At 55.4% G+C, this 20460-nt stretch overlaps 3 protein-coding genes across 6 annotated transcripts in view; 1 reads left to right on the forward strand and 2 right to left on the reverse strand.

Moving 5' to 3' along the window:
* The first annotated feature begins 565 nt into the window (after positions 1 to 565).
* LOC136005217 (cytochrome b-245 light chain) lies at positions 566 to 4207 on the forward strand. The gene is made up of 6 exons (XM_065662508.1): positions 566 to 680; positions 2301 to 2370; positions 2557 to 2631; positions 2839 to 2922; positions 3000 to 3081; positions 3170 to 4207. Exons 1-6 carry the CDS (start codon positions 623 to 625, stop codon positions 3350 to 3352), a joined length of 552 nt encoding a protein of 183 aa, XP_065518580.1. The 5' UTR covers positions 566 to 622; the 3' UTR covers positions 3353 to 4207.
* Positions 4208 to 5241: 1034 nt separating this feature from the next.
* On the reverse strand, positions 5242 to 8237 carry IL17C (interleukin 17C). Its single transcript, XM_065662460.1, has 3 exons — positions 8168 to 8237; positions 6085 to 6404; positions 5242 to 5763 (listed from the first exon to the last, which is right to left on the reverse strand). The coding sequence occupies exons 1-3, from the start codon at positions 8168 to 8170 to the stop codon at positions 5514 to 5516; spliced, it is 573 nt and encodes a 190-aa protein (XP_065518532.1). The 5' UTR covers positions 8171 to 8237; the 3' UTR covers positions 5242 to 5513.
* Positions 8238 to 9678: 1441 nt separating this feature from the next.
* The window catches only part of ZC3H18 (zinc finger CCCH-type containing 18), a 48483-nt gene continuing 37701 nt past the window's right edge, over positions 9679 to 20460 (reverse strand). For all 4 annotated transcript variants that reach the window (XM_065662179.1, XM_065662178.1, XM_065662177.1 and 1 more), the window contains 6 exons: positions 19472 to 19624; positions 16906 to 17060; positions 16092 to 16288; positions 14849 to 14945; positions 12493 to 12589; positions 9679 to 10557 (listed from right to left, as the gene is read on the reverse strand). In XM_065662179.1, the coding sequence (XP_065518251.1) occupies positions 10359 to 10557; positions 12493 to 12589; positions 14849 to 14945; positions 16092 to 16288; positions 16906 to 17060; positions 19472 to 19624 (898 nt within the window). In that variant the 3' untranslated portion in view covers positions 9679 to 10358. The remainder of the gene's footprint in view (positions 10558 to 12492; positions 12590 to 14848; positions 14946 to 16091; positions 16289 to 16905; positions 17061 to 19471; positions 19625 to 20460) is intronic.

The raw sequence follows: 20460 nt of genomic DNA on the forward strand, positions 1-20460 counted from the left end.
GTCACTACAGTCCCTGATGAAGAGTCCCTCCCCAGCATCCTTGTAGCCCCCTTCAAACACTGTAAGGCTGCTATGGAAGCCTGTCCACCCCATGTCCATCGGAGGGCTGCTTCTGTTCCCTTTTCCCCCCTTGCTGTCCCTGCTAGGACTGATGCTGTCCTCCTGTATCCCTTGAAGGGCTGATCCTGTCTCCCCATGGCCCTTGCAGGACTGATCCTTTCTCTCAGATATCCCTGCTGGGGCTGATCCTGGCCCTCAGCATCCCCCTCGTCACCCCACATGGCCCCTCTTCCCCCCAGTGACCCTCATAGGGCTGATCCTGTCCCCCTGGACCGGACCCCCCTGCACCATCCTCATCCCCCCCCACGTCCCGTGCCCCCCCGGTGCACGATCGCTGTGTCCTGGCGTGACCCCTGGGTAGGGGCTGGAGCGGGTCCCTGTGGGGGGCGTGGTCTACGAGAAGGGGGCGTGGCTTCCGGGAAGGGGCGTGGCCAGCGCTGGTTGCGCATCAGCCTTCCTGGTCGGGCCGCGGGGAACGGAACCGAAGCGAATCGGGGGCACCCGAAGCGAATCGGGGGCACCCGAACCGGGCCGAGCGCAGGCGAAGGGGCTCGGGGGAGCCATGGGGCAGATCGAGTGGGCCATGTGGGCCAACGAGCAGGCGCTGGCGGCCGGGCTCAGTGAGTGCGGGGCGGCGAGGAGCAGGGTTTGGGGGTGCGGAGGAGTGAGGGGTCGCGGGTAGGGTTTGGGGGGGTGCAGGGGCAGTGGGTGCAGGGTCTGGGTTATCAGGGTCTGGGGGGTGCAGGGTTTGGGGGGTGCAGGGATGGGGGTGCGGAGGAGTGGGGGATCAGGGCTAGGGTCTGGGGGTGCAGGGGCTTTTGGTCCAGGGGCGAGGCTTGGGGGGTGCAGGGTTTGAGGGTGCAGGATCAGGGTTTGTGGGGTGCAGGGTTAGGGTCTGGGGGTTTGGGGGTGCAGGGTTTGGGGGGTGCAGGGTTTGGGGGATGCAGGATCAGGGTTTGGGGGTGCAGGGTTTGGGGGATTTACGATCAGGGTTTGGGGGGTGCAGGGTTTGGGGGTGCAGGGTTTGCCGGGTGCAGCATTAGGGGTTTGGGGGTTAAGGGGTGATGTTTGGGGGGTGCAGGGTTTGGGGGGTCCAGGGTTAGGATCTGTGGGTTTAGGGGTGGTGTTTGGGGGTACAGGGTTTGGGGGGTGCAGGGTTTGGGGGGTCCAGGGTTAGGATGTGGGGGTTTAGGGGTGGTGTTTGGGGGTGGAGGGTTTGGGGGGTGCTGGGTTTGCGCAGTGAAGTGTTCGGGGGGTACAGGATCGGGGTTTGGGAGTTTTGGATCAGGGTTTGGGGGTGCAGGATCAGGGTTTGGGGGCTGCAGGGTTAGGGTCTGGGGTTTTGGGGTGCAGGGTTTGGGGGGTGCAGGAGCGGGGCTGCGCCGGGGGTTTCCGGGATGGCGCAAGCAGGAGGCGGCGGGGCCGGTCGCAAAGTGCAGTCCCGTTGGGATTGCGCTGGGCGGTAGCCTCCTCTTCCTCATCAGCCCCCTCCGGTCCCTCCTCCTCCTCCTCTTCCCCCCCCCCCCCCCCCCAAGGCTTCCTTCCCGCACAGGGCAAGGCTCGGGGAAGGGGGGGGACGGGGGGGGGGACGGGGGTGTGGGGCGGGCAGTGGCCACGGTGCCAAAATCCTCCCCCATGGGGTCAGCCCCATCCTTGGGTCCCCCTGGTTCCCCTCCCTTCGGTCCTGGGGCTCCCCGCGTGCTGGGGTACAGGGACCACAGTCCCGGTTTGGGGGGGTGCATCCTGCGTTTTGGAGGCTGTATCCCTGGTTGTGGGCAGTATTCCAGATTGAAGGGTTGTATCCTGGGTTAGGGGGCTGTATCCCGGACTGGGGGGGTGTATTGCAGGTTGCAGTGGTGTGTCCCGTGTTGGGGTATTGTATCCCAGGTTAGGGGTTATATGCTGGCTTGGGTGCTGTATCCCAGATTGGGATGCTGTATCCTGGGTTGGGGTGCCATATTCTAGGTTGGGATGCTGTGTCCCAGGTTGGGGGTGCTGTATCCTAGGTTGAGATGCCGTATCCCGGTTTGTGGTGCTATATTCTGGGTTGGGATGCCGTATCCCAGTTGGGATGCTATATCCTGGATTGGGGGTGGTGTATCCCAGATTGGGATGCCGTATCCCAGGTTGGGGGTGCTGTATCCCAGTGGGAATGCCGTATCCCAAGCTGGGGGTGCCGTATCCCGGGTTGGGATGCCATGTCCCCAGCAGGGACCCACCATCCCCGCTCTGCCCCACAGTCATGCTGACGGGTGGGATCGTGGCCGTGGCGGGGCAGTTCAAGGGCTGGTACTTCGCGGCGTATGCCATGTATCCTTATGGAGAGGATGCCCGGGAGTGGGAAATCCCTGCCCCGATCAGCAGGGACAGCAGGAGACACCACCCCCTGCCCAACAGGGGCCCAAGTCCTTCTTTCCCTGCCCTGTTTTCGGTTGGGATTGTACCTGTGGAGTCATCTTGCCCCCGAGCATCCCTTTCCTTGACCCCCCCCTCCAGTGCTGCAGGTGTCCTGGTCTGCCTGCTTGAGTACCCGAGGAGCAAGAGGAAGAAGGGCTCCACCATGGAGAGGTGGTAAGTGGGGTGCCCCCCCATCGCTGTAATTGGGGGTCCCGGTACCCCCCCAAACACAGGGACATGACACCAGGGTTGGGAGCGATGGGATGGGAACAGGGCTGTATCCCATGGACGGGTTCCTTGGGGTATCCCATGGGCAGACAGCATGGAATGGGGGTCCTTTGGGTATCCCCCGGGTTCTGACCCCCCATTGTTGCTTTGCAGTGGCCAGAGGTACCTGACAGCGGTGGTGAAGCTCTTTGGACCCCTCACAAGGAATTACTACATCCGAGCCGTCCTGCACGCTGCGTAAGTGGGGTATGGGGCCGGGATCGGGGTGCAGCCCCCGATCAGCCCCTTCCAACCCATCCAATGTCCACACACAGCCTGGCCGTCCCCGCCGGCTTCCTCCTCTCCACCATCCTGGGCACCGTCTGCTTGGGCATCGCCAGTGGCATCTACCTGCTTGTGAGTGCAGAGGGGACGGGGGGCAGGTTTATGGGGGGGTCCCATTGGAGGAGCCCCATTCCCAATGCCCCCCACCCCGTCCTTGCAGGCCGCGGTGCGTGGGGAGGAGTGGAGCCCCATTGAGCAGCAGCCCCGGGAGCGGCCGCACATGTGGAGCACCCTCAAGCAGCCCCCCAGCAACCCCCCACCACGGCCCCCCCCGGATGCCCGCAGGAAGCAGCCAGCGGAGGTGGGGGGTCAGGTGAACCCCATCCCCGTGGAGGCTGAGTGATGGAGGGGGGGACCCTCCTGCTGCTGCTGCTGCTTGTGCTCCTGCTTTCCAATGTACTGCGGCTGCTGGGGGGGGAATGGGGTGCTCGGCTCATGGGGATCTTCAAATCCACAGGGATGCTCGGGTCCTGGGGGGTATCCAGGTCCCAGGGGCTCCCATCTCCTGTGGATCCTCACATCCTAAGGGATGCTCAGTTCCTAGGGGGTCCACAGCTCCTTGGGATCCCCAAATCCATAAGGATCATCAGTTCTCCCTGGGATTCCTGGGGAGTCCTCAGATCCACAGGGATGCTCAGCTCCTATGGGGTCTCTAGCTCTGAGGGGCTCCCATCTCCTGTGGATCCTCAAATCCCAAGAGATGCTCAGTTCAATGAGGCATCTCGAGCTTCCACAGGCTCCCCAAATCCCCAGGGATGCTCAGGTCCATGTGGGGTCTCCAGATCCCAGGGGCTGCCCATCTCCTGTGGATCCCCAAATCTCCAGGGATGCTCAGTTCAATGAGGCATCTCCAGCTTCCAGGGGCTCCCCATCTCTTGGGGATCCCCAAATCCACAGGGATGCTCAGCTCCATGAGGGATCTCCAGGTCCCATAGGCTCCCCCGGTCCCCAAATCCCTGGGGATCATCAGTTCCCCCTGGGCTCCCCGCTATCCCCAAATCCCCAGTGATGCTCAGCTCCCTGAGGGGTCCAGCTCTCCAAGCAGGCCGCAGTTCTCCGGGATCCCCAAATCCCTGTGGAACACCAGCTCCCCAGGAGATCCCCATCTCCCCATGATGGGGATCAGCAGCTCCGCTCCACACTGGCTCTTGCTGCTTTTTGTCACTTGTGCGGTTGCAATAAAGGGAAAGACACTGGATGCTCCTGCTTCCCACTCTGGAGGGGCTGCTGCTGATGGGTATGGATTGGAGGGGGGTTAGTAGGACCATTGAGTGGTGTTTAAGGACAAACAGTGCAGTTATGGGCAAACACGGTGCAGTGTGATCCCTCCTGGGTAACGCGACAGGGGACACGGGGAGGACACACATAATCCTGTACCCCCATAAATGGACCCAATGGTGGGGTGGATGTGAACGGTCATCCATGGGCCTGCACCCCAGGTATGCCCAGAGGAGCCCCCAAAGCCTGGGGTGACCCCGCTGGCAGTGGGGGGACATTTCCCTCCCCGCTCCACTCAGTGGTGATGGGGGTGCGATGTGGGGTCGCTGCTGCTCGATGCCGAGACTGAACGTGCCCCGTCCGTGCGAGCAGCAGGTCATGGGGGTGATCCTGCCCCTCTGCTCTGCTCTGTCAGACCCCCACTTGCAGCACCGGGTTCTGGTGGCCTCGACATTAGGATGTGGGGCTGTTGGAGCGAGGCCGGAGGAGCCCACGAGGATGCTCAGGGGCTGGAGCAGCTCCTGTATGGAGACAGGGTGAGGAAGTTGGGGCTGTTCAGCCTGGAGAAGAGAAGGCTGCGTGGGGACCTCAGAGCAGCCTTCCAGTATCTGAAGGGGGCTATAGGGATGCTGGGGAGGGACTCTTCATTAGGGGCTGTAGTGATGGAACAAGGGGTAACGGGTTCACACTGCAATGGGGTGCTGCAGGCACGGGGTGTCCCCAGCAGAGGCCGCTGGGCCCGTGGTGCGGTGGGACAGCTGCGGGTGGTGCTGCGGGCACAGGGCTGGTCCCCCCCCCACGGGGATGGGGCTCCCCTGCATCCCCCCCTGTGCTTTACCCAGTGCAGTGGGGCTGGGAGATGCCGAGCATCACCTAATGGGACACCCGTGAGTGTGCCCCCCATAGCTGTTAACAGAGCAGGGAGCATACTGGGAGTGTCGGCCTTTATTTGCAGGCTGCCAGTATTAAATAGCACACACAGAGGAGACAATAAATAGGATTTTTGAGGGGGGAATAAATAACCAGCGAGCCCCCGGGCAGCGCTCGCAGGGTCCGGCTGCAGGGCCATGGGCACCATTGGGTGATGCTGGCCCTGGAGTTGCAGCCTTGGTGGTGGCATCAGCAATAAATAACGGGTTAAAAAGGGGATCCCCAGCAACAAGGCTCATAAATAACATAAATAACAGGGCGAGGGGTTGAGGGGGTGCTCTAAAACAAGCACGGGTCGGGGTGGATGCGGTGACACGGTCACGCTATGGGGCTCCACGGGAGCTGCGGGTGGATGCTCAGCGCCCGGTGCGGGGCAGGACGCACGTGCAGCCCACAGGCACCCTGATGTAGTCCACCTCGAAGGTGACGAGGCCGGGGCTGGCGGGGCGCGGGCAGGGCTTGCGCCGCAGCACCATCATGGTCTGGTAGATGGGCACCGAGTTGAGCGACGTCGTCTCCCGGCCCGTCTTGACGTCCACGCAGCCGCTGCAGAGGCACTCGGCAAAGGCCAGCTTGCGCGGGTACCGGTCCTCGTCCTCATCGATGCTGTGTGGGGGGGGAATGGGTGGCATCATCAGTGAGGCCCTGTGCACCCCAAGCCATCCCCTTTGACCAGGGGTAGGTGAGGCACGCTTGGGGAAAGTGATGCTGGTGCTCAAGGGATGCTCAAGGACGTTGGTGTTTAAAGGGATGCTTGGGGAACCTGATGCTGGTGATCAAAGGATGCTCGGGGAAGGTGATGTTGGTGTTCAAGGGATGCTCAGGGAAGGTGATGTTGGTGTTCAAGGGATGCTCAGGGAAGGTGATGCCGGTGTTGAAGGGATGCTCAGGAGCCGGAGGCACAGCGCAATGAGGGGGTTCACTCACCGGTACCGCCACGGGGAGATGGAGCGCTCGTGGGGCTCGCTGTGCAGCCCGGTGCGCAGCTGCAGCGCGGGGCAGGCGTGCTCCCCGTGCCGGCGGTGCCGCCGGTGGCCGGGGCTGTCCTGCAGGCGCTCGAGCTGCGGCACCAACTGCACCGGGACGTAGTGGTCCCAGCGCAGGCTGCGGCCCAGCAGCGGCGCGGGGGCTTCGCCGTCGCGCAGGTCCCCCGCGCTGTAGCACGGCACGTGCGGATGGGGCACGGGGCGGCGCAGGCCGCGGCACGGCACCAGGGTCCACAGCAGGGCCAGGGCAGCGAGCCAGCCCTGCGGGAGAGACCGGGTCAGAGCGGGGAACCCGTGTGTGCGGGACACCCACCACCCACCTCTGCCCCCATGGGGATGCGGCACGGAGCAGAGACCAACGGCACCCTTGCCTCCCCAGGGCCCTCAGTGCCATGGGTTTGGATGCGCAGAGCATCAGCACACGTGTGCCTGCACACGCAGCGCCAGCACATGGGGATGCGCGCACACGGTACCTGGACACGTGTGTGCACCCCTGCTGCCAAGGGGCAGCTCTCATCTGTGTTTGCATACACACACCTATGGAACTGTGGCAGCGCAGCCTGGCTGGGTGGGAAGGGACCTTAAAGCTCCTCCAGCTCCAACCCCTGCCACGGGCAGGGACCCCTTCCACTGGAGCAGCTTGCTCCAAGCCCCTGTGTCCAACCTGGCCTTGAGCACTGCCAGGGATGGGGCAGCCACAGCTTCTCTGGGCACCCTGTGCCAGCGCCTCAGCACCCTCACAGGGAAGAGCTTCTGCCTCAGAGCTCAGCTCAGTCTCCCCTCGGGCAGGTTCAAGCCATTCCCCTTGGCCTGTCCCTACAGGCCCTTGTCCCAAGCCCCTCTCCAGGTTCCCTGCAGCCCCTTTAGGCACTGGAGCTGCTCTCAGGTCTCCCCTTCAGGAGCCTTCTCTTGTCCAGGCTGCCCCAGCCCAGCTCTCTCAGCCTGGCTCCAGAGCAGAGCTGCTCCAGCCCTATACATGTGTGTACACACACACACACATATACATTTACATACACACACACAGAATACCCTGTGTATAGAGAGTGCCAGCACACGTGTAGTTACACATACACACTATCAGCACATACACACAAAGATACCAGAACATGTGTGTGTAAAACATACATTAGCACCAGTGTGCACGTCATACACACACATGCCCCTGCTACCCTTCCATGCACATACAGACGTGTGTACACACACGCAGTGGTCTCAGCCTGTGTGCTCTGTCAACAAACGCCCCTTTGTAAGCAGAGGCCATTGGGCTGGAGGAGCACGGGTCTCAGGCTGCAGCACATCTGAGCGATGGAAACCTCATCTCCTTCACCCGCATCAGAAAACACAGCTCGGGTTTCACAGCTTCCTCAGGGAAAGGTTTCCTAACACCAAAGAGCCGCGCTTCCCTAACAGACTCCTTCCATCCACGTACCCACTCAGGTAACAGCACACATGCATACATGCAAATACACGTATGTGCAAGCACACAGGTTACCACCACACCTGCATGCAACTGAATCACCCTCCCAAGGGCACATACAACCCAGCCAGAAACATGCACTTATCACCATCATACGTGCATGGGTGCATATGTGCAAACACGCGTGTTGCCAGCACACCTGCACACAGCTGCATTACAGTTCTAAGTGTGCATAGACACACACACGGGTCAGAACCATATGTGTTTATCACTAGTGTATGTGCCTGGAGCTGTGAGCACCCTATACATATACAGCACTGTGCTCCCTACATGCCAACACTGGTCAGAACCACGTACGTTTATCATTGTATGTATACTATATATGCGCCCGGGGCTGTGCACACCTTACATACAGAGCACTATATTCCCCCTGCATACACATACACACACGTGCAAAAGCAGCAGCCACCAGCCAATGTACAAGCACACGCTTCACGTGTGTATTTACACATGCAACAAACCGGAGATCCCTTAACACACACGTGTGTTCTCACCCCCCTGCAATACACACTCCCTCCCTTTAACCTCACCCCATTCCCATTGTTACCATGAGGAGCGCACAGGAACACGGTGATGGATGCTGTATGGGGGGGGGATCCCTTCCGAACCCTTGGGATGCAGGTGGCCGAGTGGCAGCACCTCCGCTGCTGCCTCCTTTATATAGGGCTGGGGCAGGTGATGTACACACACCTGGAAACTCCAGCTCCGGAGCTCCTTCCTCCTCCCCGCAGGCTGTCATACTTCCTTCTCAATCCCGCGTGTTCCAGCCCGGAAATGGAGTCCCGGCATCCCTAAAATTGGTTGGAAGATGGATGAGGAATGGAAGGGGGTTGGTGTGTGTGATAAAGCATGTATAGACCTGTAGGGAAAGGGGTGCTGACTGGTTTGGCTGCCTATAATGGGTATGGAGTGATGCGGGAATGCGGGGTATGGGTTGCAGGGGGACTGGTGGATGGGTACCCAGGGCATCCTGTGCCCGCTGCAGCGGGCACAGGATGCCCTGGGTACCCATCCACCAGTCCCCCCCGTGACCCATAGGGACATGATCCCTGTGCCTCAGGCCATGGCCCCATTGCGTAAGCGCCACAGTGATATCACCATCACGTTCCCGGAGTAGAAATCCCAAATTGGGCAACACTGGAAAGGGTAGTGGCTTTGATTGTCCCCTCTGATGCTGCCCGGTCCAGCACCATCATCCTGCTTGATGCCAGGATGATGGTGATGAGAAGAAAGGGGAGGATGCAGTGGGAGCTGGCCCAGGGATGAGCAGAGGGTTGTTTTCCCTGGATCATTCCATAAGCAACCTCCTGCTGAACTGGGTTCACCAGGGAAAGGATTAGGGGTCACGGCTCAGGCTTTAACCCTATAGCAGCCCAGTACTCCCAGTACAGTGTGAAAAACAGCACTGAGAATTTGTGAAAGGTTTACAGGACCAGGCATAGCCACTCTTTGCTTTTTTTTAACCAAAACCATGGGATTTGCACCCATTTCAGCAGTGATATTTAAGGTGCAACGTTGCCCAAGCAGACAGGCACAAGGCACACAACTGGGGACCCGCAAAGGGCTGGATAAACCCAGAGGCATCCCCAGATTACACCATGTGAAGCCCAGCCTGCAGAGGGGTTTTACTCCTACCATCCAATACCAGTGGGTACTGGTTCCATACTGGGAGCAAGGGCAGAACCTCCCATCACAGCACACAGGGGAAACCCCCAGAAAAGGCTGGATAAACCCAGAGGCACCCCCAAATTACACCAAGTGAAGCCCAGCCCACAGAGCCCCCCATCACCATCTAATACCAGTGGGATACTGGTTCCATAGTGGGTGCAGGGGCAACCAGGGGGTCCAGGGTATGTGTCACCTGCATCAAAGGGACACAGGACTCCCCCTAAGCAACATGGCAGCAATTCCAGCTCCATGGGGCTGTTCTTGGTGTCAGCAGAATCAATGCAACTGTAGGGAGATCAGGAGACCATGGCAAACTACATACCTCGAAGCTGGGGGGGCACAGGTCCCCCAAGGCAAGGGAGCGGGAGGACAGAGAACAAGAAAAAGAAGTGGTTATCAAAATACTTTATTTCACGGAAATCCCTCAAAAAAAAAAAAAAAAAAAAAAGGGAATAAAAGGGGGAGGAAAATAAAAACCCAAGAGGAAAAGGACCCTCTCTGTTAGACAGACATGCCCCCAACACCTTCAGGGCTTCTCCTGAAATCAACTAAGACATTCTGCTGCTCAAAATAAAAGACAGGTCGCTTTTCCAATGAGACTTTAGTCAAGAATATATATATACTTTTGTTCCTGGAGGGGAAGGGCAGGGGAGAAGGTGATGTTGCCAGCAGTTCACAGCAGTTTTCAGCTCTCTCATTACACAGTATATAGAACTGCATTGCTGAAGACACTCAACACACAGCAGGGCTAACTAGGAGAATACAACTCAAGGCTAGCAGAGAGGAGAGAGGGCAGAGAGAATCAGAGGAAACATTGAGAGCATCCAACGCGGGGGGAGGCTGGAGTCCTCTGTGCATAATTTACATGGGGCATCTCCTGGAGCAGGCGTCTCTTGGTTGACAAAACTTCAATCTGGTTTTTGTGGTTTCGGGGGTATTTTTTGTGTGGGTTTGGTTGGTTTTTTCTCCTAAAAAGAATCGCAGCCAAAATAAGACAGAACTGCAAAATCCCAACGTGGCTGCTTTGACACTCGTTATAAAAAGATCAACAGTCACCAGGGTGCTTCCCACTATACTTTCCCTGGGATTTTGGCCCGCTTGCGAGCGATGGCGTCTTCCACTGCCTTGAGCTGCTTCAGGAGCTCCTCCCGTCGGGACAGGGTGCTGGATTTGCCCGCTTTGGCACCCACGGGGCCTGGCTCCGAGGCTTTTCCTGGTACACTTGTGACTTTGCTGGAGCTCTTGGACTGAGGTGAGAGCTGGCGCTTCCTGGAAGGGAAGAGATTGGAGAGGGTGGTGAGAGGGAGCAGCACACCACGCTGGATACACACCCCGTTGCCATCTGCTCCAGTGGAAAGCATCGCTCTAAGTGCCCGTGGAAGGAAACAGGGGTTGGAAAACTGGCTGAAACAGTAAAAGATCAATTCTTCCAAGGGGATCCTGAGATTTAAACCCAGCTCCCAAGGGCTGTGCCAGCTCGCGGCTGTTGTGAGCAGCTCACTGGGGTTTCACACACACAAGGGAGCTTGCAGGGACACAAGGGAAGAGGAGAAAGCAGCACAGGTTAAGTGCAGAGCAGCCCTGAAGCATCGCCATGGTGTGAAATCCCAACAGCTCCTGCCCTAGCGTGCATGTGGCAGTTGTGGGGAGCACCCAGAGATGCACTCTGGGGCTGTGAGATGCTGCAGGAGTGTGGCTGAGCCCAAGTGGGGCGGACGGGAGCCACCAGTCCCTGCCACCGGCAGCAGTGGCTCTTCCTGGACTGGGTCATGACCGGGTTGGAGGCAATTGGCTTGTGGATTTTCCCACTATAGGCCACTACTTCCCCTCATTCTCATGGGGGAAGGAGGATGACAGGACCAGGAAGCACAAGCCTGCTGGGGTTTGGCAGCACCACCAGCTCGGTGACACACTGAGAGCACAGTGTGGGCCTTGGCTGGCTCTAATGATTTGGACCATTAGGGAAAGCACCACTGCTGCTGCCAGATGTCAGTGGTGAGAGTCACCATCCCCTCTGTTAATGCCACCCTTTCATATTACACTTACAAGAAGTGTGGCTGTGCAAGCATGACCCAAACAGCCCCAAGCAGAAACAAAACACAGACCTACCCCTGGGATACCCTAGAGCGCACCAATGTATCCCTAACTACCTTGGGTCTGGGCAAATGGAACACCAAACCCACCACACAACACTGCCAACCCAAACAGCAGTAGGCAGGTGAGGGTCAAGAACAAAGGATGTGGCCCACACTACGGTCTGGTAAGGCTGAGGTTTCTCTACACTGCTAGAAAACAGGACCTCAGGGCCTGAAGGAGGACAGGGCTGTGGCAGCCAGGGACAGGTTTTGATTTGGGAAGGCTCTGATACACAGAAATTGAGGCTCACTTGTGCCCCAGGCTGGGGACAGGGGCATGGGGCAGGGCTGCATCCCTTGGCTCACAGATCCTTGGAGAGATGACACTACAGACAGGCAAAGCAGCACTGCCTGGCTATGGGCAAGGAGGACCAAGGAAGCTTTACGTGTGCCGCATAGGGTGCTCCACAACCCTTTAGCCAAAGGGCTGTGAGTGCAGCACAGCCCAAAGACCCTGGAGCCACATATCCAATTTTGCAAAGGGATATTCCCAGCAGTGGATGCAGGCCACCAAGAAATTAGACAGCAGGTGGACTCCCATCACTGGAGGGAATGGGAAGGTGCAAAGCCAGGGCCAGTCACCACCCAGTCTCAAGCAGGGGCCACAATTTAATGTCTCACAGCAGCAGAGTAAGCAGCTGAGGTTCTTCCAGGCTATGGAAGAGAGGGAATAGGGCACCTGAGCGATGTGCCACAAGGAGAGTGGCAGCAGGAGGATGGGGTTGACTTTCTTCCTCATTAGCACTACACAGTGCTAGTGAGAGGCAGAGGCACTGGCACAACTGAGCTTGCAGCTTACCCAGTTGGCTCCTCTTGCTAGGACTGACCTCAAGAAAACCCCCAGGCTCCTGCTCATTTCCGAGCTGGAACAGCTTAGCCAGTGGCTTCCACATGAACCCCTGCGCATCTCTGCCTCCCACCCAGGGAGCCTGGCATCCTTCCTCTTGTTGTGCCTCCATGGCAACTGGAAACTATGGCCAGAGAGCCTCAGAGCTGCTCAAGAGGAGGGGCTGAGCTGCTAGAGAAGCATGAGCCCCAGCCTGACCCATGAGAACAAGAGGGCACTGACCTGTCTGCCTGTGCAGGAGAAGGTTTCGTGTTCTGGCCTCTCTGTCGTTCTTGCTTGGGTGAAGAGAGTCTCCCAGTTGCCTTCCTGTCACGAGAGCCTATTGGGAAGAGAAAAGTTGAGAGGTTCCCACTCATCACCAAGGTACAGCTCGCTACCCAGCCTACTGCACCACCTTACAGTGTACAGATGCTCTCTTCAGACTCAGCAGCCCATGCCAACAACAGGCCAAGTCCAGCAGCAGCCAGAAAACACACCTACCATTGTGCACCCTGTCTCCAGGGGAAGCAGCTAAGCTAGCCAAGGCTGTGCCCCATGGTCAGCTGTACAAAACAGCACCTGCAGGGAGACACACTGTCCTCTCCTCACCCTCTGGCTGCTGGAACAAAGCTGCTCCACGGTGCTTTTAGGCCATGCTTTGCTCTCGAACCTGCGGGGCAGGGTTGGCCCTTGCAAGCAGAGTCAGGGCTCCATTATCCAGTTTGTGCACAATGGACACCGTGGCACCCAAGCTGGCTCCAGGCTGGCCAGGTAACAGGGTGTATCGGTTTAAAGAGTGATGGGTGGGTGAACTCTGCTGCTTTTGGAGCCAGCAAACCCACAGGCAGCATCGCGTGTGTGTGTGTTCAGCAGAGACTGAACCATCATGTTCTGCCCAAATGGACTTAGCAGTGGGGGGAAGCCCATCAGGGTCCTGCAGCAGCATTACCCAGCTTTGCTGCAGTGGGTTTCCCAACCACTGCTATCCCAGTGCACAAAGAGGCAACCATTGGAAGGCAGCCTGATGCCTGCAGTGCTGTCCATGAGTCCCAGGGACAAGCTGAACAACACACCCTGCTGTACTGCACTGGGACAGTGATGCTGGTGGCTGCTAACCTCGCATTCAGTAGCACTCCAGAGAGCAAAGCTGCCCAGTTCCTCATTGCAGCAGCAGCCACTTGTGTGTGCTAGGACAGCTCTCTGCTTCTAAAGACTGACACTGAGAAAGCCACAGACACTGCAGATCTGATCACAGCACAGTGACAGAACAGGGAAGTGAGATTCAGGGCACAAACGGTTCAGCTTTTGCTGGGACACCAGTGCGAACTGCACGCTGCAGCATGCCTCTTGCTCAGTCCCAATTCAGTCCAAGGGTACATTCGCCACTGGGAGGTGAGGCTGAGCTGCCTTCTGGGCTTGTGTCCCACTTCCTACTGCTTAGAATAGTTTTGTAACGTACATACAGCAAATAAAACTGTATAATTACAGATACACCTATGCATCTATAAAATCAGCACAGTTTGCTAGGTCGGCCCCTTCATTTGTCTGCAGCTCAGCAGTAGTTGTGAACTAGAACCCAGTGAACTTAAACCTCACCCAGTCCCTTCCATGCTGCCTTTGCAGGAGTTGAATGCAACCGGGCTATTAGCACAGAAGTTTTTTCTGGCTGGTACCCAGAGTCAACAAGATACACCTACAGCCGAGACAACAGGGAAAACAACATCACGTGCCAGTGCTGGCTTGTACGTCAACACCAGGCTGACAACTCCCCCCCGGCTTTGGTGTTCAGCAGTGACAGCAAAGGCTGGAGTGTGGCATTTAGGTCCCTCTTGATACGGCTCACTGGCTCGGTTTTCCAAGGTGCTCATTCTGCTGCTGACGATTCAGACCCAGGAGAACACTTGGAAAGCCCGTGTCTTTCTAAACATACGGGGCAGATCAGGTTGTGTCACACACAGGTGGGGAAATCACCTCATTTCACAGGACAGGTGACTGAGCCAATTACTACATCCATCCTGGAGCCTTGGCAGCCTGTGCTCCCTTTCTAAGCACTGCCACAAACCTTTCTATCAGGAAGACTGAGAGGCACAGAAAACTGTGGGATACAGTAAGGGAAAACCCTCCAACTCCCCCAGCCACATCCAATGATGTTACTAGAGAACAGGAGACTGCTGCGGGACAGATGCATTTCGTTACAGCAGAGATGACCACATTGTGCCTTCAAAGTGAGGGCTTTCTTGTTTTTCTCTCTGCAGTGGACTTACACAGACACAGTGGAGCCAAGGCACTCTCAATGTGCATCACAAGGCAGCTAGGCAAGGCCGGGTTTGGCTGCCCAGGGCTGACCTCACCTTGCTTACTTCACAAACCAGAGCGTCTCACCTGCACCGTGTTTTCATAGCAGGACAGCAAATACACCCGTTGTTATCTGGTGGCAATCGCACACTCTGAGGTTTTGGAAGGACACATGCCTGCAATTAACCTCTCCAGAGCATGGACTCTTGCAGCACAGACTTTCACGGGTCATTTGTCGCATGAGCACCGCCTGGAGCGGTGGAGCAGGAACCCAGCCAGGCCAGGAGCCCCTGGGATGTCTCACCTCTGTCAGGCGACAGGTTCGCCCGTTTGGCTGGAGGAGAGCTCGGCCTGTCTTTGTCTGTTGGCTCGTATCTCTTCCTGCTTCCTTTGTCAGCTGCCTGAAATGGAATTAAAACAGACAATGGAGCTGAGCAGCTACTTCCCTCTGGGGAGGGAAGCAGGCAGAGATATCTCCTGTGATGGGTGCCCATGGTGTGTACTCGCTGGCTCATGCGAGCGTGTCTCCTATTAAACATTTTGTGCATACCAGTCCCAGCCATCACTGGCACCATGTAATTCCCCTACCACCATAAGCAAATAAGCAACATTTTCTGGCACTGGGGCTATTTTCATAATGGTCAGGAAAATAACATCATTTTGTACAGTTTTTTTTATTCCAGCAGCACCCAGAATGGCAAATGTCAAAGAGGCACGTGGAGCTGTGCCTTCTTCTAGGATACAACCCTGCCAGGCAGCAGTTATGTGTCACGGCACACCCCTCCCTATGGAGCATGCTTCACAGACTCGATAAACGCGCCTCACGTCATAGCACAGGGAAGTAGAGAAAACTGCAGCCTTAGACTGCTATGGGGAATTTGGACTGTCAGAAAAACAACATTAATGCTTCAACACCAGGAAACCTACCCATGTGACTGGGGCCAACACCCTGCCCCAGCACAAAACCCCAAGAGGCCAAACTCTCCCATATGATCTGGATTGCAATCTCAGCCAAATGCACTGATCTGGGGCATCACGCTCAGTTGTAGCGGGGAAAGAAGCAGACTCCCTGCAGAAAGTGTGGGCAACCCATAGAGGAGAGGTAATTGCCACTTTTACCTCCTGACTCAGTTAATGACTTGTCAGCAGCTCGCTCCGGAGCGGGCAGTGGGAGGAGAGCTTGCTGGGAAGCATGCGGGAAGCATGCTTTCAGCAGGCACATGTGGGACTGCACTGCGCACGCCTCTTTGCCTTGGTGCTCTGGCTGCAGCCTTCAGGAAAGTGGGTAAGAGCCCTTGAAGCTGCAGCAGGAATGTGCCCCAGGGGAGCCGCCAACACAGTCCCAAACTGAAGCCACCACAGGGTGTGTGCTGCCAGACTGGTTCTGTCTGCCGCCCTTCAATCCCAGCTGCAGACCTACCCGGCTGAGCTCATCCCGACAGCACGGAGCCTGGAGCATCAACCCTGCCAGCCCTGAGCCCCAGCATCCATCCCATCTGCTCCCTGGATCCCTGTGTGGAGGGAATCGCAGCCATCCCACCTCTCACCTTATTCAAGAGAGTCAGTTTGATCTCCTTGTGAGTGCTGAAGCCCCCCTGTTGAGACTGGGGGGCTGATGGCTGCTGGGTCTGGGGGAGCTGCTGCAATTTGCTCCCCTGGTTGGGCTTGGCTGACTTCAGGAGCTGACCAGGCACATCCCGTTTCCGCTTCTCCTCTTTAGTGCTATCTTCTTTTTTTGACTTTCCTGTTGAAACCAGAGAGCAGATGTAGTTACTTGTGACTGGTTTCCTTTTGCCTGACCTCCCTTAAGAGGGCAGGGCAAGAGGATGATGCTCCAGGGACTGAAAAAGACCACACCAGTTAGCACACCGTGTGGCCCCAAGGTTAAAATATTCAGGAAACCAGAATTTCCACAGAGAGGACACTTCAAAAGACGAAGAACAAAAGGCCCTTGCTGCCAACTCTGCTACGGTCTAAAAAGAACAGAGGAGCAGCAACATGGTATTGGTGTTACCCAGAAGATTTAGCATCACCTTGCAAGGGTGAAAGAGAAGAAGGTAAGAAAGGGAGCATCAGGCAGAACTCCCAGGCAGGAAAGAGCATCTTTACAGCTAGAGACATGTGGACGGAAGGATGCAAATGCGTATTTGCTCCAAAGCCTGCCTATTCCAAGGCCATACCCTCCTCACATGAAGCCTCTGGGCTCCCTTACTCTATGCCAGCCACAAATGTCAGCCTCTGCTCAACAATCTTCTCAGAGCCTATAGTACCCCAACGGAAGCTGTATGCAGATCTCTGCTCCCCTCCCTTCTTTTCCCAGAACCACTCATATAAGAAAATCCCAAACCAGGAACCTCTAACCTTTCCTCTGCTGTGCTGGGGTTGGGGATCGAGAGCTGGCTGAGGAAACAGGACTGGCCAAGTCCGCATACATGTCTTCGGAGTCGGCGCTGCGTACAGAGCTGCTGCTGGAGGAGGCACTAGAGACAGAGGAAACGCTGCTCACGCTCAGGGACCTGGAAAAAGCCAACAGCCCGTTACAGTCATGAATGCAACAAGAACCAGGCAGTGATGAGGCAGACACCTTAGTCTCAGTTGCCCTGCATTGCTAGGATGTCAGAAAGCTGCTAAGGCAGGCAATGATCAGGAAGAGACAAAGGCTGTGCCTCCTGGGGTGCAGACAATATGAGAAATGACAAATGTGTTAGATGCAAACCTAGAAAGTACTGTTTATTTATAAACAGGATTAAGGCAATATATAAACAGGTCACTGTTTCCTCAAGTAAACAAAAAGTGAAAGCAGGGTGTGCACTGTTATGTACAGGTCACTGCTATGGCTCAGGTCAAGGGTTCTCTGGCAGTGTTTTTGTTGTTTGGCACACATTTCTTCATGGAGGCTTTAAAAGCCCTGGAATCCTACAGCCCACAGCTCCTGCCCAGCTCCCCAGGGTACAGGAGAGCCCAGCTGCCTGTTTTGAAGATGCGCATAAAGTCATAACTGATAATGACAGGGGAGATGCTTTTAAGATGGCTATCTTCTAATAGTGTGAATAAGATGGCTATCTTCTTACGGATTCACAATGTTGTGCCAGACAACTATTATATTAAAGAATTTCTATTTAGAAAAGTAACAGACAAAAATACAGAGCTATGCATCAGACAGACTTCCCTTCAGGGGCACACCACCACCACCACAGCTTTGCTATATTGAAGCAACTCCAGCAATCCCAGCTACCTGGGGTTGCCATCATTGCGCAGGAGCAGGCGCATTTTAACTACATGAATATTCAGGCAGCCTCTCCAGCAGGTTCTGCAGGCCACACCGACTTCTGTGCTCCAGACAGCTCTAACAGCAGGGTCCGAGCTCATTCGTTAGAGCTGGCTTGGGAGTGACTGAACAGGCTGCAGCAGCTTCAGCATGGATAGCTCTGGAAGGAGCTGCAAAGTCTCTACCTGCTGGCACCATGACACAGACAGCAGCAGCCTTCGAGAACCCAAAGGAGCTGAAGAAACCTGCACAGGGCCTTTGGACAAGGGCCTATAGGTACAGGACAAGGGGAATGGCTTGAACCTGCCCGAGGGGAGATTGAGATGAGCTCTTAGGCAGAAGCTCTTCCCTGTGAGGGTGCTGAGGCGCTGGCACAGGGTGCCCAGAGAAGCTGTGGCTGCCCCATCCCTGGCAGTGCTCAAGGCCAGGTTGGACACAGGGGCTTGGAGCAAGCTGCTCCAGTGGAAGGGGTCCCTGCCCGCAGCAGGGGTTGGAACTGGATGAACTTTAAGGTCCCTTCCAACCCAAGCCACTCAACCATTGAAAGATTCCATGACTGTTGCAATGGCAACTGGATGAGCCAGAAACTCCTTCTCCAGGACAGCTCCTGGCTATGAGGTTGTGACAGCAAATCTGGTTTGGGCATACACTATTTCCCCCTTTCCCACACACCTGAGAAAGCAGCAAGCACAGCCCCAGTGCCACACAAAGAACACCTGCAGTGAATTTTCCCCATCTTCTCAAGCCCAGCACAGTGCAGAGCAAGCACACCCGAGTGCTCTCTGAACCTCTTGCATCACCCCTGTCCGATCTGATGAACGCGACAAGCATGTAGTAAACAAGTTTGTATTTCCGTAAAATAACACGGATGTTAAACCTTGGAGTTTCACAGAGTTCAGATATGTGAATTACCGCTGGTCAGAGCCAAAGTCCTACTTAATCCACTAGTTTTATACTACAGGTCTACTGTGTCACAGGGAAGTGGTGTGTTCCAAGGCTGCCTGTGAGGTTTCAGGGATTTCTGTGTTGAACAGATGCAAAACAGATGAATGAAAGACTTGAAAGAGGTTTATTTCATCACTCTTTACTGGAGGGAGTTAGCTGTTTACAAATCCCACAGACTAACAGCCATGTAACTATTCACTTGGGGCTAAACACAAAGGGAACTGGCCATGCAGCTTTGCCAGCAAAGTAAAAATAACATTAGCTGTGCCTTTTAAGTATTTTCTGACTTACCTCTTCTGACAGGCCAAGCATCTTCCCTAAGGACATTCAGTGACCAGAGGCAGAACAGGTTTAGAAGAGCAAAGCTCCATAGCCTGAAACTGTTAACTGCTAAGTAAATTAGGATGTGGGATCAACCCTGGCCATAAAGAGGTATTTTGTTTGTAATTTAAGTAAAAAAAATGGGCAGCTTGGTACACATGGTAGATTATTTCCTTGAATAAGGCACAAGGACACTACCAATGTCATACAACTGTCATGATTCAGGACTTTGGATCTGTAACACCACACAAACTATCTTGTTTCACATCCTATTTACCTACAGCTTCTGATACTTGAAGCTACTGAGAGCTTTTGCTATGAAAACCACAACAGCAAACAACAGTTATAATCTCCTCCTACTTCAACAAAGGTTGTGAAGGACCAAGGCTGTACCTGGACTTCCTGGACCCAGACGGAGAGTGGGAAACTGAGGCAGATGATGATCTGGAATGAGATCTGGAGAGAGATCGAGACAAGGACCTAGATCGGGAACTGGAACCGCTGTAGCTGCTGGCACTGCCACTGATGCTGCCACTGATGGTCCGCCTGCAAGACAGCAAATGGCATCCTCACCTCACTGAGGTCGTGAAATGGTGTTGGGAGGAAGTGCTGAGGGACAGTTTGAACATGATGCTGTAGTCCTGTCCTACACATGAGATCAGTGCTTTGGATGTGTAATTGTTTCAGATGTTCTTCTCAACCTTGTGTTTGCAGTCCTGAGGAAGCATCTGTTTTCTGAACAGCAGGTGTTTTAAACAAGACTGAATAATGCTAATGAAAGCCAGGCACAGAATGAGCTCAAGTAACTTAATCCTGTACTGATACCAGGAGCAAATGCTTCCTACTATGAGAAATTGCTAACTGCAACTACACAGCGGTACTACCTTGTATTTCAGGCTTTACAAATAATCATACCCGTTTTTGGTGACTAACACACCAGTACTAACATAAACAGAGCTGTAGTCATTTGCACAGCAAATTGATTAGAGGACACTGGAGTTTGTGTGGGTATAAGCATGGAAAAAGCACAATCTCAAACCCCAAGACTAGAATAAAGACTAACTGGTTAATAAGAATCTTGGTTAAGTGGAACTGGGAACTAGAACTGATGGAGTTTCTAGAGAAAATAATTTGTCGTGATCTGTTTTCATCACATGGACACATAACTGCTCAGAGGCCAGGCCTTTTCTTTGGCTCCTGGGAAGAAATGGGAGATGTAATCCCAGGCAAAATGAAGAACTGACTCAGAATGCTTCTGAAAACCTTAGTGGAAACCATATTTCCAGCCATCTTCAAAACACACTGACAAAGACCATCATTCATGATGGAAACCTCCATTCTACAAAAAGTGCATATGCCTTACTGCAGTAATAACATGTTAT

The sequence above is a fragment of the Lathamus discolor genome, chromosome Z (assembly GCF_037157495.1).
Source record: "Lathamus discolor isolate bLatDis1 chromosome Z, bLatDis1.hap1, whole genome shotgun sequence".
In the NCBI taxonomy this organism is placed as follows: domain Eukaryota; kingdom Metazoa; phylum Chordata; class Aves; order Psittaciformes; family Psittacidae; genus Lathamus; species Lathamus discolor.